Raw genomic sequence first — 23,562 nt, forward strand, 5'->3', positions numbered from 1 at the left:
GGGATTTTCCTAGGCTGAGTTTTAAAAATGTAAAAATGTACTTACTTTTGTTAAGGCTCTGTTACCCTATGGGCTTCTTCCTTCAGCAGTTGGCAGATAATCTTTAAAGAGTAAACTTGGTTAGCCAGGGAAAGAATACCTGAAAATGTACCTGAAAATAAGGAAGCAAGAGATGGGGAGGCAATTCAGTTTAGGAAGAGGTTGGTACTATTAGAACTATAGCATTAGATTATTGGTATTAAACATTTATGTTTGTTGTTTTTATTAATTGATAGCCTTAAATATCATCTGATAATACTGTTAATATTTACAGATAAACAAGGATTTGTTGAAGAACTACTTGAAGAAGACCCAAGCAAGGCAAAAGAAGCTGAAATTTTGCTGTACTTCATTGAAAGGCAAATATTTTAAAAACTTTGATCTTCCTTAAGCTATTATAACATTTATTTAATACTTGCTTAAATGCTTACTCAATATTTAGCATTTTTTAGCATCTTTTTTAAATATTAGCATCTTTTTGAGCTGTAGTCTCTAGCTTTTGTATTTTTTAAATGCTACTCTAGTAGACAAATTAGAAAATAAACTAGAATTTTTAGAATATAGATTCTTTATGAAAATAAATACCAGAGATGGTCTCAGAGATTTTATGGAAGATATAGCTGGACTATAGTGTTAAGTTTTATTTATATTTTTCTTGTATTCCATAACCATTGACCTGATCTTATAAAATGTTTCTGAGAACATCTTTCATTTGTTTATTTATATTTGCCTGTGTTAGTTAGGTGTTTGCTGCTGTGTGTGGGCCCTCTCTAGTTGCAGAGAGCTGGGGCTACTCTTTGTTGTGATGCACAGGCCTCTCATTCCCATGGCTTCTCTTGTTGTGCAGCACAGGCTCTAGGGCACTTGGACTTGCACTTGCACTTCAGCAGTTGTGATGTGTGGGCCTAGTTGGGCCTCGACATGTTTGATCCTCCTAAATCAGGGATCGAATTCATGTCCCCTACGTTGGCAGGTGGATTCTTAACCACTGGACCAGGGAAGCCCAGGAACATTTTCTTGAATCAGATTATCCAAGCCAATTTAGTCCTTCTTTTCCTCATTTGTATCCTATGACATATTAGGAAGGCATATACATATTAAATTATTATATAGTTCATCAGTTCAGTTTAGTCGCTCAGTCGTGTCCGACTCTTTGCGACCCCATGAATCACAGCACGCCAGGCCTCCCTGTCCATCACCAACTCCCGGAGTTCACTCAAACTCATGTCCATCGCATAGTAAAGGCTTAAAGAGATCTGACTTTATTCTTTTTGTTTAATTTTTAAATTGGAGGATAATTGCTTTACAATGTTGTGTTGGTTTCTGCCATAAAACACTGTGAATCAGCCATAAATATATGTTTGTCCCCTCCCTCTTGAACCTCCTTCCCAGGTCATAAGACTTTATTCTTTAAGAGGTTAATTCATAGGCTATGAGGCCAATCTGTAATGAACATATGTAATATTCCTAGTCTTCTATGTTAAACAGTTTTCTCTTGTTGATTTGCTTGTTGATATGATATAAAGAAGGGGTAAAGATCATTTTGAGGGGCCCCAAAGCCTGGATTCTTTCCTCATACTCTATGCTTCTCTAAGTCTACCAGCTTTAGATATGAGAGAAAAACCCTGAGGATAAAAGATATGTATTTTGCTTAATATTACTTCAGTGTTTTTACTCCTCTGAGGTTCCACATTCATTGCAACACTCTTTAAATCCTGTTTGGTATAGTTTTATTAATAGTGAGGAAGGAGTTGTGCTGGAGACATTTTGCCCTAGGAAGAGGAGTAGAAGCTTAAGTTATCTGAACTATTGTCTTTTCTTGTTTCATTTAGTCTCACATTCAGTTGGGAGTCTGATTACTGGCAAAACAACTTATGCTTCTGAATACCAAGGACTCCTCTTGATTTTCAGCTTTGATAGCCTTTGAATTCAATTAATATTTACCCTACATTGAGCCTCTAAGCAGATTGCCCTTCTTTCCCCTGGTTCCCCTTTTCTTCTGGAGATGATAATGAGAGGAAAAGAAAAATCTGACCTCATTATAAATTCAGTGAAGTTCTTTCCATTTCCTATGGATTGTTTTAAGTACTATAAGAATGAGGTACATAATCAGGTTCAAGTCACCTGGCAGGTGAGAATCTTCTTCTGAAGCTACAAAAAATAATATTAGGGAAGGGACTGAAAGAATATCTTAGTGAATGGATCTAGTTGTAGTTCATTAGAGGTGTTTTTTGTATTACTATACTACTATGTTTAATCTGTATTAGACATTTCTAATCAGTTTTCTTTACTTTTTTGTATAATATTATAATAAAATGCACTGATTGTAGGTTCAATGAATTAATCTCACTTGGGGAATATGAAAAGGCAGTTTATTTTGCCGTGAATGGTCCTAGAAGAATTCTTCAAAACATTGGGACAGTGAATAAATTTAAGGGTAAGCATTTCTCTCTGAATCTTACATATATATGCTAATTATACTTTTTTTCCCCCCGAAAGAATGGGATGAGTATTGAACTGGGAAATAAGATGTAGGCTCCATCCCTATATCTGTCATTTACTCAGTTTCCTTTCCTACAACGTTAAGGAGTTTGATTAGGTTTTCCAAATTAAGTTATGAAATATTTCAAGTGTACAGAAAAGTATGAATAACAGCAAAGATTGAGGGCAAGAGGAGAAGGGGGTAACAGAGGATGAGACGGTTGGATGGCATCACCGACTCAATAGACGTGAGTTTGAGCAAACTCTGGGGAATAGCGAAGGACAGGGAAGCCTGGTGTGCCGCAGTTCATGGGGTCACAAAGAATCAGAAACAGCTTAGTGACTGAACAATAACACTTCACTATAAAGCTTAAAAATTTTAATATTTTGTCAGGTTTGCTCCACTTCCTTTAAAAGCAGCTTTGTTGTAGCGAGTCAACATACATACAATAATTGTACATTTTTACAGTATACAGTTTGTTAGGTTTTGACATATGTATCCCCCAAAAGTTCCCTCTTTGTCCTCAGTGATCCCTCTCTAAATCAAATCCCTTAACGATTATACAGTGGAAGTGACAAATAGATTCAAGGTATTAGATCTGATAGAGTGCCTGAAGGACTATGGATGGAGGTTCATGACATTGTACGGGAGGCAGTGATCAAGACCATCCCCAAGAAAAAGAAAGGCAAAATGATTGTCTGAGGAGGCCTTACAAATAGCTGAGAAAAGAAGAGAAGCTAAAGGCAAACTAGAAAAGGAAAGATATACCCATTTGAATGCAGAGTTCCAAAGAATAGCAAGGAGAGATAAGAAAACCTTTCTCAGTGATCAGTGCAAAGAAATAGAGGAAAACCATAGAATGGAAAAGACTAGACATCTCTTCAAGAAAATTAGAGATACCAAGGGAACATTTCATGCACAGATATGCTCGATAAAGGACAGAAATGGTATGGACCTAACAGAAGCAGAAGATATTAAGAAGAGGTGGCAAGAATACACAGAAGAACTATACAAAAAAGATCTTCATGACCCAAATAACCTCAATGGTGTGATCACTCACCTAGAGCCAAAAATCCTGGAATGTGAAGTCAAGTGGGCCTTAGGAAGCTTCACTATGAACAGAGGTAGTGGAAGTGATGGATTCCTAGTTGAGCTATTTCAAATCCTAAAAGATGTTGCTGTAAAAGTCTTGCACTCAATATGCCAGCAAGTTTGGAAAATGCAGCAGTGCCCACAGAACTGGAAAAAGCCCGTTTTCATTCCAGGCATTGCCAAAGAATGTTCCAACTATCGCACAATTGCACTCATCTCACACACTAGCAAATTAATGCTCAAAATTCTCCAAGCCAGGCTTTAACAGTACGTGAACCGTGAACTTCCAGATGTTCAAGCTGGATTTAGAAAAGGCAGAGGAACCAGAGATCAATCCATTGGATCATTGAAAAACCAAGAGAGTTCAAGAAAAACACCTACTTCTGCTTTATTGACTACACCAAAACCTTTGACTGTGGATCACAACAAACTGTGGAAAATTCTCAAAGAGATGGGAATACCAGACCACCTGACCTGCCTCCTGAGAGATCTGTATGCAGGTCAAGAAGCAACAGTTAGAAATGGACATGGAACAACAGGCTGGTTCCAAATTGGGAAAGGGGTAGGTCAAGGCAGTATATTGTCCCCCTGCTTATTTAACTTATATGCAGAGTACATTGTGGGAAATGCCACGCTGGATGAAGCACAAGCTGAAAACAAGATTGCCGGGAGAAATATGAATAACCTCAGATATGCAGATGACACCACCCTTATGGCAGAAAGTGAAGAAGAACTAAAGAGCCTCTTGATGAAAGAGGAGAGTGAAAAATCTGGCTTAAAACTCAACATTCAAAAAACTAAGATCATGGCATCTGGTCCCATCACTTCATGACAAATAGATGAGGAAACAGTGGAAACAGTGAGAAACTTTACTTTTTTGGGGCTCCAAAATCACTGCAGATGGTTATTACAGCCATGAAATTAAAAGACGCTTGCTCCTTGGAAGAAAAGCTATGACTAACCTAGACAGCATATTAGAAAGCAGAGACATCACTTTGCCAACAGAGGTCCATCTAGTCAAAGCTTTGGTTTTTCCAGTGGTCATGTGTGGATGTGAGAGTTGGACCATAAAGAAAGCTAAGCATCGAAGAACTGTAGTGTTGGAGAAGACTCTTGAGAGTCCTTTGGACTGCGAGGAGATCCAACCAGTCCATCCTAAAGGAAATCAGTCCTGAGTATTCATTGGAAGGACTGATGCTGAAGCTGAAACTCCAGTATTTTGGCCACCTGTTGCAAAAAACTGACTCATTGGAAAAAACCCTGATGCTGGGAAAGATTGAAGGTGGGAGAAGAAGGGGAAGACAGGATGAGATGGTTGGATGGCATCACCGACTCAATGGACATGAGTTTGAGCATGCTCCAGGAGTTGGTGAAGGACAGGGAAGCCTGGTGTGCTGCAGTCCATGGGGTCGCAAAGAGTCGGACACGACTGAGGGACTGAACTGAACTGATCCCTCTTTCCCTTACTCCCCTCCCCGCCACTGGTCTCCCTCGCATGGCTTCTCTCCAGCCCCCAGGCAACTACTTATCTGCTGCTGCTGCTAAGTCACTTCAGTCGTGTCCAACTCTGTGTGACCCCATAGATGGAAGCCCACCAGGCTCCCCCATCCCTGGGATTCTCCAGGCAAGAACACTGGAGTGGGTTGCCATTTCCTTCTCCAATGTGTGAAGGTGAAAAGTGAAAGTGAAGTCGCTCAGTTGTGTCCGACCCTTAGCGACCCCACGGACTGCAGCCCACCAGGCTCCTCCATCCATGGGATTCTCCAGGCAAGAGTACTGGAGTGGCTTGCCATTGCCTTCTCCGACTTATCTGCTATCAATCACCAAAGATTAGTTTGCATTTTCTAGAATTTCATATAAATGAATTATAATGTAGGTATCCTTTTTTTTTAAAATCTACTAAACCCCAAACAGGAACTGCTTATCTAACTGAAATAACCAGTCTTAGTTCAATTGTTTACAAGAGACTTCTAATATTCCTAGAAATAAGATGTTCTAATGATCAATTTTAAAATTACTTGTTACACAGTATACCACAAACCATAATCTGAAATCACAGAGCAACATAAAAATAAAAACTGAAAAACAAAAAAACAAAACCAAAAAGTATAAATGTAAAATTCTTTTGTTTATATTTTCAAGTTTATTTCAGAAACAGTGAGAAAATTAATTTCTGTTGTTTTTTTTTAAAGACACCCAGTATGTGGTGATTTGCTACAGGAACTCTAGGAAACTAATACAGTGTATGTATGTGCAGTGTGTATTGGGGGGGTGCATATAGCTTCCACAAATGCTTCCAGAGATACTCATCTTGCTCTTTTCATTCCACACTTGGGACCTTTCCTGCATACTACATAAGTATGCAGTTATCTTTGGAGATGGCTAATGTAATAGTATTCATGTACTCTCCAGATTCAACTGAAAATAGAGGCTACAAATTTACTGTTCCCTTGGGCAAGAGAAATTGTCTTGAAATTATTGACAGCCTTTTTAGAGTGGTGGTCCACTATTGTTTTTCTCCACTTTTGCCCTATTCTATAAGACAGCGAAATGCACTACAAGAAATTTAGTAGGTATGCTTTTTTGACTGATTTCTTGCACTGAGCATAATTATTTTGGAATTCATCCATGTTATTGTATCTATCAATAATTTATTCTTTTTCATTACTGAGTAGTGTTCTGTGAATCGAAATGCTTTATCAGATATTTTCTACCAATTTGTGGCTTGTCTTTTCATTGTCTTAACAGTGTCTTTCTAAGAGTAGAAGTCGTTCATTATGTTGAAATCTAATTTATGATTTTTTTTATGGATTGAGAATTTAGTGTAGTACCTAAGAAATCTATGTCTACTCTCCAGAGATTTTTCTTCTATTTTTTCCCCTAAGGATTTTATAATTTTAGGTTTACATTTAGGTCTATGACCCAGTTTGTGTTAATTTTTATATATGATGTGAGGTATGGGTTAAAGTTTTTTTTCCCAAAGTTTATTTTTTGCTGTTAGCTATCTAGTTCAGTTCAGTTCAGTTCAGTCGCTCAGTCGTGTCCGACTCTCCGCGACCCCATGAATCACAGCACGCCAGGCCTCCCTGTCCATCACCAACTCCCGGAGTTCACTCAAACTCATGTCCATCGAGTCGGTGATGCCATCCAGCCATCTCATTCTCTGTTGTCCCCGTCTCCTCCTGCCCCCAATCCCTCCCAGCATCAGAGTCTTTTCCAGTGAGTCAACTCTTCGCATGAGGTGGCCAAAGTATTGCAGTTTCAGCTTTAGCATCAGTCCTTCCAATGAACACCCAGGATTGATCTCCTTGAGAATGGACTGGTTGGATATCCTTGAAGTCCAAGGGACTCTCAAGAGTCTTCTCCAACACCACAGTTCAAAAGCATCAATTCTTCGGTGATCAGCTTTCTTCACAGTCCAACTCTCACATCCATACATGACCACGGGAAGAACCATAGCCTTGACTAGACGGACCTTTGTTGGCAAAATAATGTCTCTGCTTTTTAATATAGCTATCTAGTTATTCCAGGATAATTTATTTAAAAAGACTTTTCTCCACACATTTACCTTTGTACCTTTGTGACAATCTTGTCTATTCTGTTTCATTGATCTGTTTATCTTGAAGCTTGTACTACACTGTCTTGATTAATGTAACTTTATAGTAAGTATTGAAATTAGATTGTGTTAGTCTTCAAACTCTGTTCTTCTTTATCAAATTTGGTTTGGCTATTTTAGGTCTTTTATATTACTGTTTAAATTTTTGAAGTCAGCTTATAAATTTCCTAGAAAAAAAAATCTACTAGGAATTGCATTGAATCTATAGTTTAACATGGGGAGAATAGACAGTGAACAATACTGAATTTTATGACCCAGTGAACCCATAAATGTGGTCTATCTCTCCATTTTTGTTTTTAGGTTTTTAAAAATTTTAGCAGTGTTTTATAGGTTATAATGTTCTGTTTTTCTTTTTCTTTTAACATTGAAATGTTCAATTTTTACTCAGAAATTTTGAGACATCTTACAAGTAACCAGGAACTCTTTGATGTGCTCTCAATTTAGTATAAGTTAAAAGTGATACAAATTTTTAAGTGATATTGGTATATTCCTGAGTTTCTTTCTCTTCTCCCTTTGTCTTGGTCTACTGAAATTATGAATTGCAAGTTTCAGTAAAAATCAGTGCTTGCAATTGATGCTTAAATAGTACAATTACTGGTGAAATTGAAAAACAACCAACTTTTATTCATTTACTAGGTATGTGGATCTTCCTCTAAGAAATTCACCAAAACTAGATTGGTGATAACTGAGTGTTGCGTAGAATCACAAAATATTACGTAAGACATTCAGTGAGATCCTATTTCCCTGACCAGGGATTGAACCTGGGCCCACAGCAGTGAAGGCGCTAAGACCTAACCACTGGACCACCAGGGAGTTCCCATCTTTCACCTCCTTCTGGAGGCTCTGAATAGATTTCCATTCCATGCTGCTCTCATAACTTTTAAGTCAGCAGTCTTTGGCATTCCTTGACTTGTAGACCCATCTCTCTAATCTCTGCCTTGGTTTTCACATAGCATATGCTATTTAGTCCTTGTTATTGTTCAGTTGCTAAGTCATATCCAACTCTTTGCAACCCCATGGACTGCAGCACACCCGGCTTCCCTGTCCATTATCCAAAATATAAAGTTTAATCCACAAGCATTAGTTAAAAATTACAAATGTTAATATATAACTTTAGATTAAAATTTTTAGAAAATGATAAGAGATGAAAATAAGAAAGTGAAATAAGAAAAAGTAAATTATTATTCAAAAGTATTTGACTGAAAACCTTTTCTTCTCTTTGTAGCTGTTGGAAAAATTAGAGGAAAACCTTCCCCATTACTCTTATTTTTTGAGGCTGTCTTTAGCATAAGTCATGCTTTTAGACATCCTGTTGATGCAGTGCTAACTCTGGAAGGAATCAAGTGTGGATTGTCTGAAAAACGTTTAGACTTAGTCATCAACTGGGTCACCCAAGAAAGGTAAGCAAAGTTAGCTTTTAACTTAATTTTGAAATTTGCTTGATAAAGCATTTATCAAGCAGTTGCTTGATAAAACATAAAAAGTTCTCAAAATTTTAATGGTTTTCTTATCAGTACATTATTTGAGCATTTATTTCAGATCTCTATTGCAGTTTATCCAAAAGTATTTACTAAGCATTCATGGATGGAGTAATAAGGCCTAGTCCCAATGTGCTCAGGTCAGGAGTTGCCTCAAGGCAACTGACAGGATGATTTGTGACCAGTTATTGGTGCATGGAAGTTGATCAGTAAGGATAGAAAAGGGTTGATGAGTATCATGCTGCTCAGAGGAATAACTTTATTTCAGACAGGCTATGGATACATGTAAAGGATAAGCCCAGGAGAAAACTTACATGAACCAAGGTAACATTTAAAAGAACATACAAACCAGCAAGCACAGGCAGGAGGTGGCTTCTTGGAGTTGAGTCTTGGCACAAATTGGCAGACTTGTACCAGGGTTCGCTTGGATTGGGTTCCCTGGAACCAAGGCCTGAGACAGGAATTTGGGTGTTCATGAAGGATGGCTTCTCAAGAAAAACCTGTAAGGGACTGAGTGAAGCAGAATAGGGAAATGGAAAGAGCCAAGCAAGGATGTGACCTTAGGCAAGTATTGACCTTATTTACAGAGGGATGCCTCTGAAGCATAAAGTACATCGCAGAGCTGTTCCCACTTGAGGGAAGGGGCCAGGCTTCCATGCTTCTCCCTCAGTTAGTCAAGGGCTATGGGCTGCCTGGATAGGGTAGGAAGACGTAGCTTTCTGGGCGTGGTGGCTCCCACTAGCCCTGGGTAATCCCTTCTGGAAAGCAAGCGCCTGTGAGCCACTGGGAGCCAAAACCGAGAGCAGCTGGGGGAGGGTGTGCCGGCTCAGTAAGGAGGATTTGGGCAGGACACCACAACAGTATCTGCCTTAGTCAACCGTTTGCATAGTACACATCTCTTTGCTTTTCACATTAAGTTCACTCCATCCAGGCACAGCTCCTCTAGGATCCTGTGGTCATAATTCTTGGGGAAACTTACAAGAGGAGGGTGAGCAGGATGAATTATAGCCCTTGTTACTAGGGCTGTAGTTTTCTTTTTTACAGCTTTATTGAGATATAGTTTATATATAATAACCTATATGTATTTAAAGTGTACAATTTGATGAGTTGTTTAAAAACAGTATTATGGAGATATAATTGATACACAGTAGGCTGCACATATTTCAGGTGTATAATTTGACAAGTATCGACATATGGATTGTTGTTGTTTAGTTGCTCAGTCGTGTCTGACTTTGTGATCTCATGGACTGTAGCCCGCCACGCTCCTCTGTCCATGGGATTTCCCAGGCAAGAATACTAGAGTGAGTTGCCATTTTCTTCTCTAGGGGATCTTCCCAACTTAGGGATCAAACCTGAGTCTCCTGCATTGCAGGCAGATTCTTTACCGCTGAGCCACCAGAGAAAGCCTGTTTTGTCATATGCATGCATCCTTGAAATTATCAGCACAGTCAAGATACTAAATACATCCACGACTCTAAATGTTTCCTTATGTCCCTTTGTAATGCCTCTTCTTTCCTTCTACCACCTCATTCTACCGTCCTCCACATCTCTAGATAACCACTAATCTACTTTATATTATCCTAGTTTCATTTTCATTTCCTAAAATTATATATATATAGATATACATATATAGGAATCACACATTGTATATTCTTTTTTTTCCTTGGTCTGGCTTCTTTCACTTACAATTACTTTGAGATTCATCCATATTAATTGATACTGATTATTTTTCTTCTCTATCACCCATTTCAGAGTCTTCTTACTTATATTTCTTTTGATCTTGATGACTTGTCTGGTAGAATGACTGTGGTTACCATGTCTTTATCAAACCATGGGTTTTTTAAAATAAAATTATTTTATGTTGGAGTATAACTGATTAACAATGTTGTGTTAGTTTCAGGTATACAGAAAAGTGATTCAGCTATGCATATACATGAGTCTATTCTTTTTCAAATTGTTTTCTTGTTTAGAAACCATGGTTCTTGATTTACCCACTAACTGTGTTCACTTGGCATGGGACTACCCAGAGATATAATAGTAGATCATCTGTCACTTGTAACAGACAACATTTGTATAACAAATGTATAACATTTGAAAAACAGCAGTTGGGTTGTGCTAAAGATGGAGTGCTTCCCTGGTGACTCAGAGGTTAAAGTGTCTGCCTCCAATGTGGGAGACCCAGTTCGATCCCTGGGTTGGGAAGATCCCTGGAGAAGGAAATGACAACCCACTCCAGTATTCTTGCCTGGACAATCCCACGGACGGAGGAGCCTGGTAGGCTACAGTCCACGGGGTTGCAAAGACTCGGACACGACTGAGCAATTTCACTTCAAAGATGGAGTATTTATCCATGGAATATCAAAGACTGTGTAACTAGAAATGCTTATCATGAATCTGTATTCTGACAGACTCACCTAGTCATAAGGTCAGATGGGCTCAGAAGAGTCCATCCAAAATCAAGAATGGCCAAGATCATGCTCAGTCAGGCCCAGAGCACAGAAGTAAGCTTCATGAATAAGTGGCCCAGACCCCATGTCAATTCCCACCATCTTATGGGTACTGATACTACTTCCACAGCTTGTAACTAAGGGCTCATGCAAGGGTGGGGTTACCTAAGACAAGCAGAAAGGAGAAGGAAAAAAACCCAAACTTTGTTCCTGGAAGGTTAAGATGGTGTCTAGGTGATGCCCCAGGTAAATAGCAGGGAGGGAACACAGCTCCATCCATCAAGAGAAAATTGGATTAAAGATTTACTGAGCATTGCCCCACCCATCAGAACAAGATCCAATATCCCCCTCAGTCAGTCTGTCCCATCAGGAAACTTCCATAAGCCTCTTATCCTTCTCCATCAGAGGACAGACAGAATGAAAACCACAATCACAGAAAACTAATCTAATCACATGGACCACAGCCTTGTCTAACTCAGTGAAACTATAAGCCATTCCGTGTAGGGCCACCCAAGATGGACATGTCATGGTGAAGAGTTCTTACTCCAAAATGTGGTTCACTGGAGAAGGGAGTGGCAAACCACTTCAGTATTCCTGCCTTGAGAACCCCATGAACAGTATGAAAAGGCAAAAAGATAGGACACTGAAAAATGAACTCCCCAGGTCAGTAGGTGCCCAATATGCTGCTGAAGATCAATGGAGAAATAACTCCAGAAAGAATGAAGAGATGGACCCAAAGCAAAAACAACACCCAGTTGTGGATGTGACTGGTGATGGAAGCAAGGTCTGATGCTGTGAAGAGCAATATTGCATGGCAACCTTGAATGTTAGGTCCATGAATCAAGGAAAATTGGAAGTGGTCAAACAGGAGATGGCAAGAGTGTACGTTGACATTTTAGGAATCAGCAAACTAAAATGGGCTGGTATGGGTGAATTTAACTCAGATGACCATTATATCTACTACCGTGGGCAAGAATCCCTTAGAAGAAATGGAGTAGCCATCATAGTCAACAGAAGAGTCTGAAATACGGTGCTTGGATGCAATCTCAAAAACGACAGAATGATCTCTGTTCATTTCCACGGCAAACCATTCAGTATCACAGTAATCCAAGTCTATGCCCTGACCAGTAATGCTGAAGAAACTGAAGTTGAACGGGTCTATGAAGACCTACAAGACCTTCTAGAACTAACACCCAGAAATGATGTCCTTTTCATTATAGGGGACTGGAATGCAAAAGAAGGAAGTCAAGAAAAACTTGGAGTAACAGGCAAATTTGGCCTAGGAGTACAGAATGAAGCAGGGCAAAGGCTAATAGAGTTCTGCCAAGAGAATGCACTGGTCATAGCAAATACCCTTTTCCAACAACACAAGAGAAGACTCTACACATGGACATCACAAGATGGTCAACACCGAAATCAGATTGCTTATATTCTTTGCAGCCAAAGATGGAGAAGCTCTATACAGTCAACAAAAACAAGACCAGAGGCTGACTGTGGCTCAGATCATGAATTCCTTATTGGCAAATTCAGACTTAAATTGAAGAAAGTAGGGAAAAACCACTAGACCATTCAGGTATGACCTAAATCATATCCCTAATGATCATACAGTGGAAGTGAGAAATAGATTTAAGAGACTAGATCTGATGGACAGAGTGCCAGATGAACTATGGACAGAGGTTCATGACATTATCCAGGAGACAGGGAGCAAGACCATCCCCAAGAAAAAGAAATGCAAAAAAGCAAAGTGGCTGTCTGAGGAGGCCTTGCAAATAGCTGTGAAAAGAAGAGAAGCGAAAAGCAAAGGAGAAAAGGAAAAAAAATGCATACCCATTTGAATGCAGAGTTCCAAAGAGTAGCAAGGAGAGATAAGAAAGCCTTCCTCAGTGATCAGTGCAAAGAAATAGAGGAAAACAATAGGATGGGAAAGACTAGAGATCTCTTCAAGAAAATTAGAGATACCAAGGGAACATTTCATGCAAAGATGGGCACAATAAAGAACAGAAATGTTATGGACCTAACAGAATCAGAAGATATTAAGAAGAGGTGGCAAGAATACATAGAAGTTTACAAAAAAGATCTTCACGACCCAGATAATCATGGTGGTGTGATCACTCACATTCACCTAGAGCCAGAAATCCTGAAATGTGAAGTCAAGTGGGCCTTAGGAAGCATCACTACGAACAAAGCTAGTGGAGGTAATGGAATTCCAGCTGAGCTATTTCAAATCCTAAAAAATGATGCTGTGAATGTGCTACACTCAATATGCCAGCAAATTTGGAAAACTCAGCAGTGACCACAGAACGTCAGTTTTCATTCCAATCTCAAAGAAAGGTGATGCCAAAGAATGTTCAAACTACCGCACAATTGCACTCATCTCACACGCTAGCAAATTAATGCTCAAAATTCTCCAAGCCAGGCTTCAACACTACATGAACCATGAACTTCCAGATGTTCGAGCTGGTTTTAGAAAAGGCAGAGGAACCAGAGATCAAATTCCCAACGTCTGTTGGATCATCAAAAAGGCGAGAGAGTTCCAGAAAAACATTTTATTTATGCTTTATTGACTATGCTAAAGCCTTTGTGTGGATCACAGCAAACTGTGGAAAATTCTGAAAGAGATGGGAATACCAGACCACCTGACCTGCCTCTTGAGAAATCTGTATGCAGGTCAGGAAGCAACAGTTAGAACTGGACATGGAACAACAGACTGGTTCCAAATAGGAAAAGGAGAATGTCAAGGTTGTATATTGTCACCCTGCTTATTTAACTTGATGATGCAGAGCACATCATGAGAAACGCAGGGATGGATGAAGCACAAGCTGGAATCAAGATTGCCGGGAGAAATATCAATAACCTCAGATATGTAGATAACACCACCCTTATGCAGAAAGTGAAGAAGAACTAAAGAGCCTCTTGATGAAAGTGAAAGAGGAGAGTGAAAAAGCTGGCTTAACGCTCAACATTCAGAAAACTAAGATCATGGCATCTGGTCCCATCACTTCATGGGAAATAGACGGAAAAACAATGGAAACAGTGTCAGAGTTTATTTTTTTGGGCTCCAAAATCACTGCAGATGGTGACTGCAGCCATGAAATTAAAAGACGCCTGCTCCTTGGAAGAAAAGTTATGACCAACCTAGACAGCATATTAAAAAGCAGAGATATTACTTTGCCAACAAAGGTCTGTCTAGTCAAAGCTATGGTTTTCCAGTGGTCATGTATGGATGTGAGAGTTGGACTGTAAGAAAGCTGAGTGCCAAAGAATTGATGCTTTTGAACTGTGGTGTTGGAGAAGACTCTTGAGAGTTCCTCAGACTGCTAGGAGATCCAACCAGTCCATCCTAAAGGAAATCAGTCCTGAATGTTCATTGGAAGAACTGATGTTGAAGCTGAAACTCCAATACTTTGGCCACCTGATGTGAAGAGCTGACTCATTTGAAAAGACCCTGATTCTGGGAAAGATTGAAGGCAAGAGGAGAAGGGGATGACAGAGGATGAGATAGTTGGATGGCATCACTGACTCAATGGACATGAATTTGAGTAAACTCTGGGAAATGGTGATGGACAGGGAGGCCTGGCCTCCTGCAGTCCATGGGGTAGCAAAGAGTCGGACACGACTGAGCAACTGAACTGAAGTGATGCCAACTTATCTCTTCATCTTTCAGCATAAAGTGTACACTTTAAACTAATGATCATTATATCGTGCTATATTCTCAATAGATAGAATACTTGAATCTGGGAAATAAAGAGTGACCATGATCAACTGTCACTCCCAGGATCCTGCTTGGAGAGTGTGTTAGTCAGGGTTCTCCAGAGAAACAGGAAAAATAAAATAAGAAATGGACTCATGATTGTAAAGGCTGAGAAGTCCCCACATCTGTAGTTGGCAATCTGGTGACTGAAGATCATCAGTGGTTTAAGTTCCAGTCTGAAAACTGGCAGCCTTGAGACCCAAAGGCAGGAGAAGACTGGTTTCCCAGCTAAGTAGTCAGGCAGGAAGGGTTCCCTTTTACCTGAATGGGTGTCATCCTTTTTGTACTATTCAGACCTTCAACTGAGTGGTTGAGGGCCACCCAGATTCAGGAGAGCAATCTACTTTACTCAGACTGCCAATTAAAGTGTTACTCTCTTTAAATACATTCTCACAGACACACCCCAAATAGTATTTGACCAAATACCTGGGCCCTCTGTGTCCCAGTCAACTTGACACATAAAATTAACCTTCAGCACAGGGAGTTTGCGCTTCCCATGCCTGCAGCTTTAGGCTCTGTGAGTCTGGAAGTCCTGATTGATTATCGTGAGAAGGTAGGAATGTTGCTAGACAACAGGGTAAAGGGGAATAGGTTTGGCAGACAGGCTTTGTATGCCCTTGAAGAGAGCATATCTCGATTTGGGTGTGTCATTTACTACATGGGAAATTTTTTTAAAAACTTTTAATTTTGTGTTAGAGTATAGCTGATTAACCATGTTGTGATAGTTTAGGTGGACAGCAAAGGGACTCAGCCAACATACACAACTACATGGGGCATTTGTAAGAAAAGGAATGAGATAGGATAGGGAAGGGGGAAGACCAAGTAAGGATGTGAACTCCGGTAAAGTCTAGGATTAGCCAGTATTGTAGGGATAGAGCTATGGAGCACAAGGCATAATGCGAAGCTGACTATTGGACTGGCTTTTTGTATCCTTTACTAGTCAGTCATCAGCTTTAGATTACTAGGGGGTTGAAAGACAGGCTAATTTTCTGGGTGAGGTGGTTCCAGTTTTGAGGGCAATTTGGAGAAGGAGGCAGCTATGAGCTGTCAATAGTCAGCTGGAGAAGATGCACTGGCACAGTAAAGGAGACCTGAGTGAGTCACCAAAACTGTGTCCACCAGTTTATGAAGATCAGTCTGGAAATAGATACCAGCTCCTTTTGCTGGGTCTGTGCGGGCATGGGTTAGGCTGTGAGTATTGGAAGGCAGAATGACAAAAGGTCTCCCTGTCATCTCTCTAGGAGCCATCAGTTCAGTTCAGTCGCTCAGTTGTGTCCGACTCTTTGCGACCCCATGAATCACAGCGTGCCAGGCCTCCCTGTCCATCACCAACCCCCGGAGTTCACTCAAACTCATGTCCATCGAGTCGGTGATGCCATCCAGCCATCTCATCCTCTGTTGTCCCCTTCTCCTCCTGCCCCCAATCCCTCCCAGCATCAGAGTCTTTTCCAGTGAGTCAACTCTTCGCATGAGGTAGCCAAAGTATTGGAGTTTCAGCCTCAGCATCAGTCCTTCCAATGAACACCCAGGACTGATCTCCTTTAGGATGAACTGGTTGGATCTCCTCGCAGTCCAAGGGACTCTCAAGAGTCTTCTCCAGCACCACAGTTCAAAAGCATCAATTCTTCGGCACTCAGCTTTCTTTATAGTACAACTGTCATATCCATACATGACCACTGGAAAAACCATAGCTTTGACTCGACAGACCTTTGTTGGCAAAGTAATGTCTCTGCTTGTTGTCTAGGTTGGTCATAACTTTTCTTCCAAGGAGTAGGTGTCTTTTAATTTCATGGCTGCAGTCACCATCTGCAGTGATTTTGGAGCACCCCAAAATAAAGTCTGATACTGTTTCCACTGTTTCCCCATCTATTTCCCATGAAGTGATGGGACCAGATGCCATGATCTTTGTTTTCTGAATGTTGAGCTTCAAGCCAACCTTTTCACTCTCCTCTTTCACTTTCATCAAGAGGCATTTTAGTTCCTCTTCACTTTCTGCCATAAGGGTGGTGTCATCTGCATGTCTGAGGTTATTGATATTTCTCCTGGCAGTCTTGATTCCAGCTTTTGCTTCATCCATCCCTGCGTTTCTCATGATGTACTCTGTGTATAAGTTATTTTGCAGCCTAGGGGCTATGCTTTCTTGGATCTAAATACATAGGGGTAGAATACATATTAGAGAATAGTTATAATTCTTATATTTAAGAAGGATATCTTAAGGGAGTAGATGGATAAATGTAAGCCCTCCCTAAATAAGAAATCCATGACTTAGAAATGTCCGAAACATGAAAATGGCAAGTTTGCATATTGCTACCTACTGCTACCCATTTCAAATGCACATGTCCCTGCACAGCTGTGGACAGTCATAAATCTGTCCTGGATTGATCACACTATTGTTCCCCATTGCGAAGTACCTTGTTCTCACCCCCTCATGTTATGCCTTCACTTACTTTTCAGATAATAATTCACATAATAACTATGTTCACATAATCCCTGTTTTAAAAGGCTTCTTCATACATGTACCCTTCTTGGGCTCCTTTCTTTCTCTGCCTGGTTACACTTCTGCATTCTCCACAAAAAGTGCTTGTCAGGGAGCACTGGTGCAGGCGCATCAAAAAGTGCATGTTCATTTCTCACATCTGTCACCTAGTGCAAAGACTCTTCCTACAGGACTGATTTCCTTACATATTCTTGGCCCATTCTACCTCTTAGTTGTAAGAATTTAAACTTTTATGCAGTTCCCTGAGTGCATAAAGTGGGAAAATACCACTACTTTTTTTCCCCGATGTATTCATATTTATATTTCTATATTTTCTGGGCATACCATTGATCGTAAATGTCTTTATTCTAAATAGGACAATTTAACTCTAGAGCACTAAACTCAGCTCTCGAGCACTTATAAGCTAATTAACATTGTTTGGATTTTCCATGTTTGGGGTTTCTTCTGTTTAGATACCTTAGTTTAGACACTATAAAAATCATTACAACTTTACTCCATACCATATTCACAACAACTGATTATAAAATGTTAGATTTCAGTCTTCTGGCCGTATTTTAATTTTTTCTTAAGCTTTGATGGAACTATGTGGTAAAACTATGCAATAAAATTAGAAGACATGGATTATACCTATTCATACATTTCAAGTCTCCATTAGGAACTCATAGAAACAAAAATCTGACCTTTTCCCCAAAATATGATTGGATGAACTGCTACTGAAAATATGCTACAAATTGAAAGTAAGGCAAAGCCTTTTAAGAGTATGAACTCAATATACTAGTTTATAGAAATAGCCTTTATGTTATTTATAAACCATCATAAATGATGCCCAAATTTATGAAATATACCATATAGAAAGGATTCCCAATGATTTTTAAATGTGTGAAGATAATCTGCACATCAGTAAAAATGTGTGAAGATAAGCTTCATTTTATCTTTATTTAATCTACAGGTTTTTTTTTTTTTTAACATTGCCAAGCTTTTTATTAGAAAACTGACAAATTTAGTAGACATCCATAGAGTCTTTGGTATCATTCTTTTTTACATTTCCTAATTATGACATCCTTTGTGGAGCCCTGTATCTTTTTTCAAACGGGTTCACAGTAAGTCTAGGATAGATTTTAATCTAACATGTAGATCATGACTTTTTTTTTTTTTTGTCACTCTGCTTATTTAACTTTTTTTTTAATTGGAGGCTAATTATTTTACAATAGTGTACTGGTTTTGCCATACACTGACATGAAATTTAATCTACATTTTTTCTTAATCTCTGTTTAGATAGAATACTGTTTTTTATATATTAGAATGTTTCCTTTTTTTTTTTTTTTTGGATCCAGAGTTGATAGAAAAGAATACTTAAGGCAAATCACACTTTTTATTCTTAGCCTCTGTCCCCTGATCTCTGACTCTGATGCCCTGGCCTTTACCACATCAGTTCAGTTCAGTCGCTCAGTCATGACCGACTCTTTGTGACCCCATGAATCACAGCACGCCAGGCCTCCCTGTCCATCACCAACTCCCGGAGTTCACTCAAACTCATGTCCATCGAGTCGGTGATGCCATCCAGCCATCTCATTCTCTGTCGTTCCCTTCTCCTCCTGCCCCCAATCCCTCCCAGCATCAGAGTCTTTTCCAGTCAGTCAACTCGTCACATGAGGTGGCCAAAGTATTGCAGTTTCAGCTTTAGCATCAGTCCTTCCAATGAACACCCAGGATTGATCTCCTTTAGAATGGACTGGTTGGATCTCCTTGCAGTCCAAGGGACTCTCAAGAGTCTTCTCCAGCACCACAGTTCAAAAGCATCAATTCTTCAGTGATCAGCTTTCTTCACAGTCCAACTCTCACATCCATACATGACCACGGGAAAAACCATAGCCTTGACGATAGACCTTGGTTGGCAAAGTAATGCCTCTGCTTTTTAATATACTATCTAGGTTGGTCATAACTTTCCTTCCAAGGAGTAAGCGTCTTTTAATTTCATGGCTGCAATCAGCATCCGCAGTGATTTTGGAGCCCCTAAAAATAAAGTCTGACACTGTTTCCACTGTTTCCCGCTCTATTTCCCATGAAGTGATGGGACCAGATGCCTTGATCTTTGTTTTCTGAATGTTGAGCTTCAAGCGAACCTTTACACTCTCCTCTTTCACTTTCATCAAGAGACTTTTGAGTTCCTCTTCACTTTCTGCCATAAGGGTGGTGTCATCTGCATATCTGAGGTTATTGATATTTTTCCCGGCAATCTTGATTCCAGCTTGTGCTTCTTCCAGCCCAGCATTCCTCATGATGTACTCTGCATATAAGTTAAATAAGCAGGGTGACACTATACAACCTTGACATACTCCTTTTCCTATTTGGAACCAGTCTGTTGTTCCATGTCCAGTTCTAACTGTTGCTTCCTGACCTGCATACAGGTTTCTCAAGAGGCAGGTCGGGTGGTCTGGTATTCCCATCTCTTTCAGAATGTTGCACAGTTTATTGTGATCCACACAGTCAAAGGCTTTGGCATAGTCAATGAAGCAGAAATAGATGTTTTTCTGGAACTCTCTTGCTTTCTCCACGATCCAGCGGATGTTGGCAATTTGATCTCTGATGCCTCTGCCTTTTCTAAAACCTGTTTGAACATCTGGAAGTTCACGGTTCACGTAATGCTGAAGCCTGGCTTGGAGAATTTTGAGCATGACTTTACTAGCGTGTGAGATGAGTGCAATTGTGTGGTAGTTTGAGCATTCTTTGGCATTGCCTTTCTTTGGGATTGGAATGAAAACTGACCTTTTCCAGTCCTGTGGCCACTGCTGAGTTTTCCAAATTTGCTGGCATATTGAGTGCAGCACTTTCACAGCATCATCTTTCAAGACTTGAAATAGCTCAACTGGAATTCCATCACCTCCACTAGGCTTTGTTTGTAGTGATGCTTTCTAAGGCCCACTTGACTTCACATTCCAAGATGTCTGGCTCTAGGTGAGTGATCACACCATTGTGATTATCTTGGTCGTGAAGATCTTTTTTGTACAGTTCTTCTGTGTATTCTTGCCACCTCTTAATATCTTCTGCTTCTGTTAGGTCCATAACATTTCTGTCCTTTATCGAGCCCATCTTTGCATGAAATGTTCCCTTGGTATCTCTAATTTTCTTGAAGAGATCTCTTGTTTTTCCTATTCTGTTGTTTTTCTCTATTGCTTTGCATTGATCACTGAGGAAGGCTTTCTTATCTCTCCTTGCTATTCTTTGGAACCCTGCATTCAGATGCTTATATCTTTCCTTTTCTCCTTTGCTTTTCGCGTCTCTTCTTTTCACAGCTATTTGTAAGGCCTCCTCAGACAGCCATTTTGCTTTTTTGCATTTCTTTTCCATGCGGATGGTCTTGGTCCCTGTCTCCTGTACAATGTCATGAACCTCTGTCCATAGTTCATCAGGCACTCTATCTATCAGATCTAGTCCCTTAAATCTATTTCTCACTTCCACTGTATAATCATAAGGGATTTGTGTTAGATCATACCTGAATGGTCTAGTGGTTTTCCCCACTTTCTTCAATTTAAGTCTGAATTTGGCAATAAGGAGTTCATGATCTGAGCCACAGTCAGCTCCTGGTCTTGTTTTTGCTAACTGTATACAGCTTCTCCATCTTTGGCTGCAAAGAATATAATCAATCTGATTTTGGTGTTGACCATCTCGTGATGTCCATGTGTAGTCTTCTCTTGTGTTGTTGGAAGAAGGTGTTTGCTATGACCAGTGCGCTCTCTTGGCAAAACTCTATTAGCCTTTGCCCTGCTTCATTCCATGCTCCAAGGCCAAATTTGCCAGTTACTCCAGGTATTTCTTGACTTCCTACTTTTGCATTCCAGTCCCCTATAATGAAAAGAACATCTTTTTTGGGTGTTAGTTCTAAAAGGTCTTGTAGGTCTTCATAGAACCGTTCAACTTCGGCTTCTTCAGCGTTACTGGTTGGGGCATAGCCTTGGATTACTGTAATATTGAATGGTTTGCCTTGGAAACGAACAGAGATCATTCTGTTGTTTTTGAGATTGCATCCAAGTACTGCATTTCGGTCTCTTTTGTTGACCATGATGGCTACTCCATTTCTTCTAAGGGATTCCTGCCCACAGTAGTAGATATAATGGTCATCTGAGTTAAATTCACCCATTCCAGTCCATTTTAGTTCACTGATTCCTAGAATGTCTATGTTCACTCTTGCCATCTCCTGTTCGACCGCTTCTAAAATAGCTGCCTTTAAAAGTGCATCAGTTCTTTTCCTGTAGCTCAGCACAGAGCCAGCCCTAGAGCAACCTGGGTTATGGACTAAACTTGGCTCTCTTAGTCATTCTTACCGGGAAAAGTCTAATCACTTGACCCACAAAGCCTAAATTTAAGAAATGGTGCTTAGTTGGTATTAATATCTCCAAATTGCAAATGTTGCCCCTAGAAAGAAAAAATACCTCTAAAATATTAACTTTACAAGCTCAGTCCTGTAAGATAACAATAATGAATATCATGCATAGATTTGGTGATTATATATTACCTTTATTTTGACTTCTGAAAAATTTACAGCACTGGAGTGGGTAGCCTCTCCCTTCTCCAAGGAATCTTCCTGACCCAGGAATCAAACGAGGGCCTCCTGTATTGCAGGTGGATTCTTTACCAACAGAGTTTTCAGGGAAGCCCACAGTCTGGCTTATAATCAAGTGTACCTTAGTTTACCTGTGGAATTAAACATATTTTATTATTAGTTATTTGTATTCCCCAGAGCTAGTCTGGTCTCAGGTCCACTTTCAGAAGTCTCTGAAAGAGCCTTCTTTAGAGTTGGAAGTTGAGGTTGGAAGAGCCAAGAAGGGGCTTTGTGTTAGTTGCTCTGTCATGTCTGACTCGTTGCAACCCTTTGGACTGTAGCCTGTCAGGCTCCTCTGTCCATGGGATTTTTCAGGCAAGAATACTGAAGTGGGTTGCCATGATGAGGTAATTAGGGGGAAAGAGGGGAAGGAGGTTCCCAGGCTCATTTCCCAGCCTGGTCCAGGGTGCCTCTCTTACTCCCAGGGCTAGCATTCATAATTTTCTTCCCCTCTTTTTCCTTCTGGGCCAATTCCATTCTTTTGGGGCTTGATCCTTCTCCTCCCTTTGGATAATTTTCTTTTTAATCATACTCTTTGCGTCTCATCATCCTTTTGGAAAGTGACAAGTGAAGACAGAACGATGTTAGTCTCAACTCTGGCCTTCTCTCAGGTGGGACAGCATCATGAGGGTGACTACTGAAAATATTGAAATAATAGTGTTAATGAGAGAAATGAATACTAAAGTACTTATATTTTCATGTTGCTTCGATAATGTAGTCACTAGAAACAACTGAAATAATGACTTGTTCAGCCTCAGGAAACACTGTGACTGTAGCTACCAAAACCTGTATTTTGTTATTGAAATGTGGAAGTCAGGGAATTGCTTACTACGTAATTAATTTGTACTCAGAACCTGCCTTTTGATTTTAGACCCACCTCTCTGCTGTCCCCACCAGCAAACACAGAGGGCTTTATCTACTTAATTTTCAATAAAGAGACATTTTGTAGGGGTTTCAGAATTTCATTTTATTATTATTGGCGTTTTATTACATATATGCAGACACTGATATTACGTCATTAATATTACATTATTATATAATATTCTTAGCTATTAAATAAAGATTTAACTAAAGTACAATTTCAGTACAGCCAGTAATTAGAAGTGGTTTCTTTCAGTTCAGTTCAGTCGCTCAGTCGTGTCCGACTCTGCGACCGACCCCATGAATCGCAGCACGCCAGGCCTCCCTGTCCATCCAAATCTTTTTTGGCTTATGCTTATAGTTTCTATCTTCCCTGGTGGCTTAGATGATAAAGAATCTGCCTGCAACTCAGAAGACCTGGGTTCAATCCCTGGGTCAGGAAGATCCCCTGGAGAAGGAAATGACAGCCCATTCCAGTGTTCTTGCCTGGAGTTACTGTGTAGTACCTATGATTTCCTTCAATTGTATATGAAGATGGTGCACTAAAACTGATGGAAAGTGAAATCTATTTAGTTGAACCATCTCAAAAGAACTGCTTCTTTAGTCTCTCCTAAAGTCATGCTCAAAATTCTCCAAGCCAGGCTTCAACAATATGTGAACCGTGAACTTCCAGATGTTCAAGCAGGTTTTAGAAAAGGC

The 23,562-nt window shown here is 39.9% G+C and overlaps 1 protein-coding gene across 10 annotated transcripts in view; it reads left to right on the plus strand.

Annotated features, from left to right (window-relative positions):
• The window catches only part of CLHC1 (clathrin heavy chain linker domain containing 1), a 44,368-nt gene that overhangs the window by 13,463 nt on the left and 7,343 nt on the right, over positions 1–23,562 (plus strand). For all 10 annotated transcript variants that reach the window (XM_088841449.1, XM_088841452.1, XM_088841455.1 and 7 more), the window contains 3 exons: positions 314–398; positions 2,370–2,476; positions 8,455–8,629. In XM_088841449.1, the coding sequence (XP_088697575.1) occupies positions 314–398; positions 2,370–2,476; positions 8,455–8,629 (367 nt within the window). The remainder of the gene's footprint in view (positions 1–313; positions 399–2,369; positions 2,477–8,454; positions 8,630–23,562) is intronic.

Source organism: Moschus berezovskii, chromosome 11 (assembly GCF_049115385.1).
Source record: "Moschus berezovskii isolate FMDL1 chromosome 11, NW_MosBer_1.0, whole genome shotgun sequence".
Lineage (NCBI taxonomy): Eukaryota > Metazoa > Chordata > Mammalia > Artiodactyla > Moschidae > Moschus > Moschus berezovskii.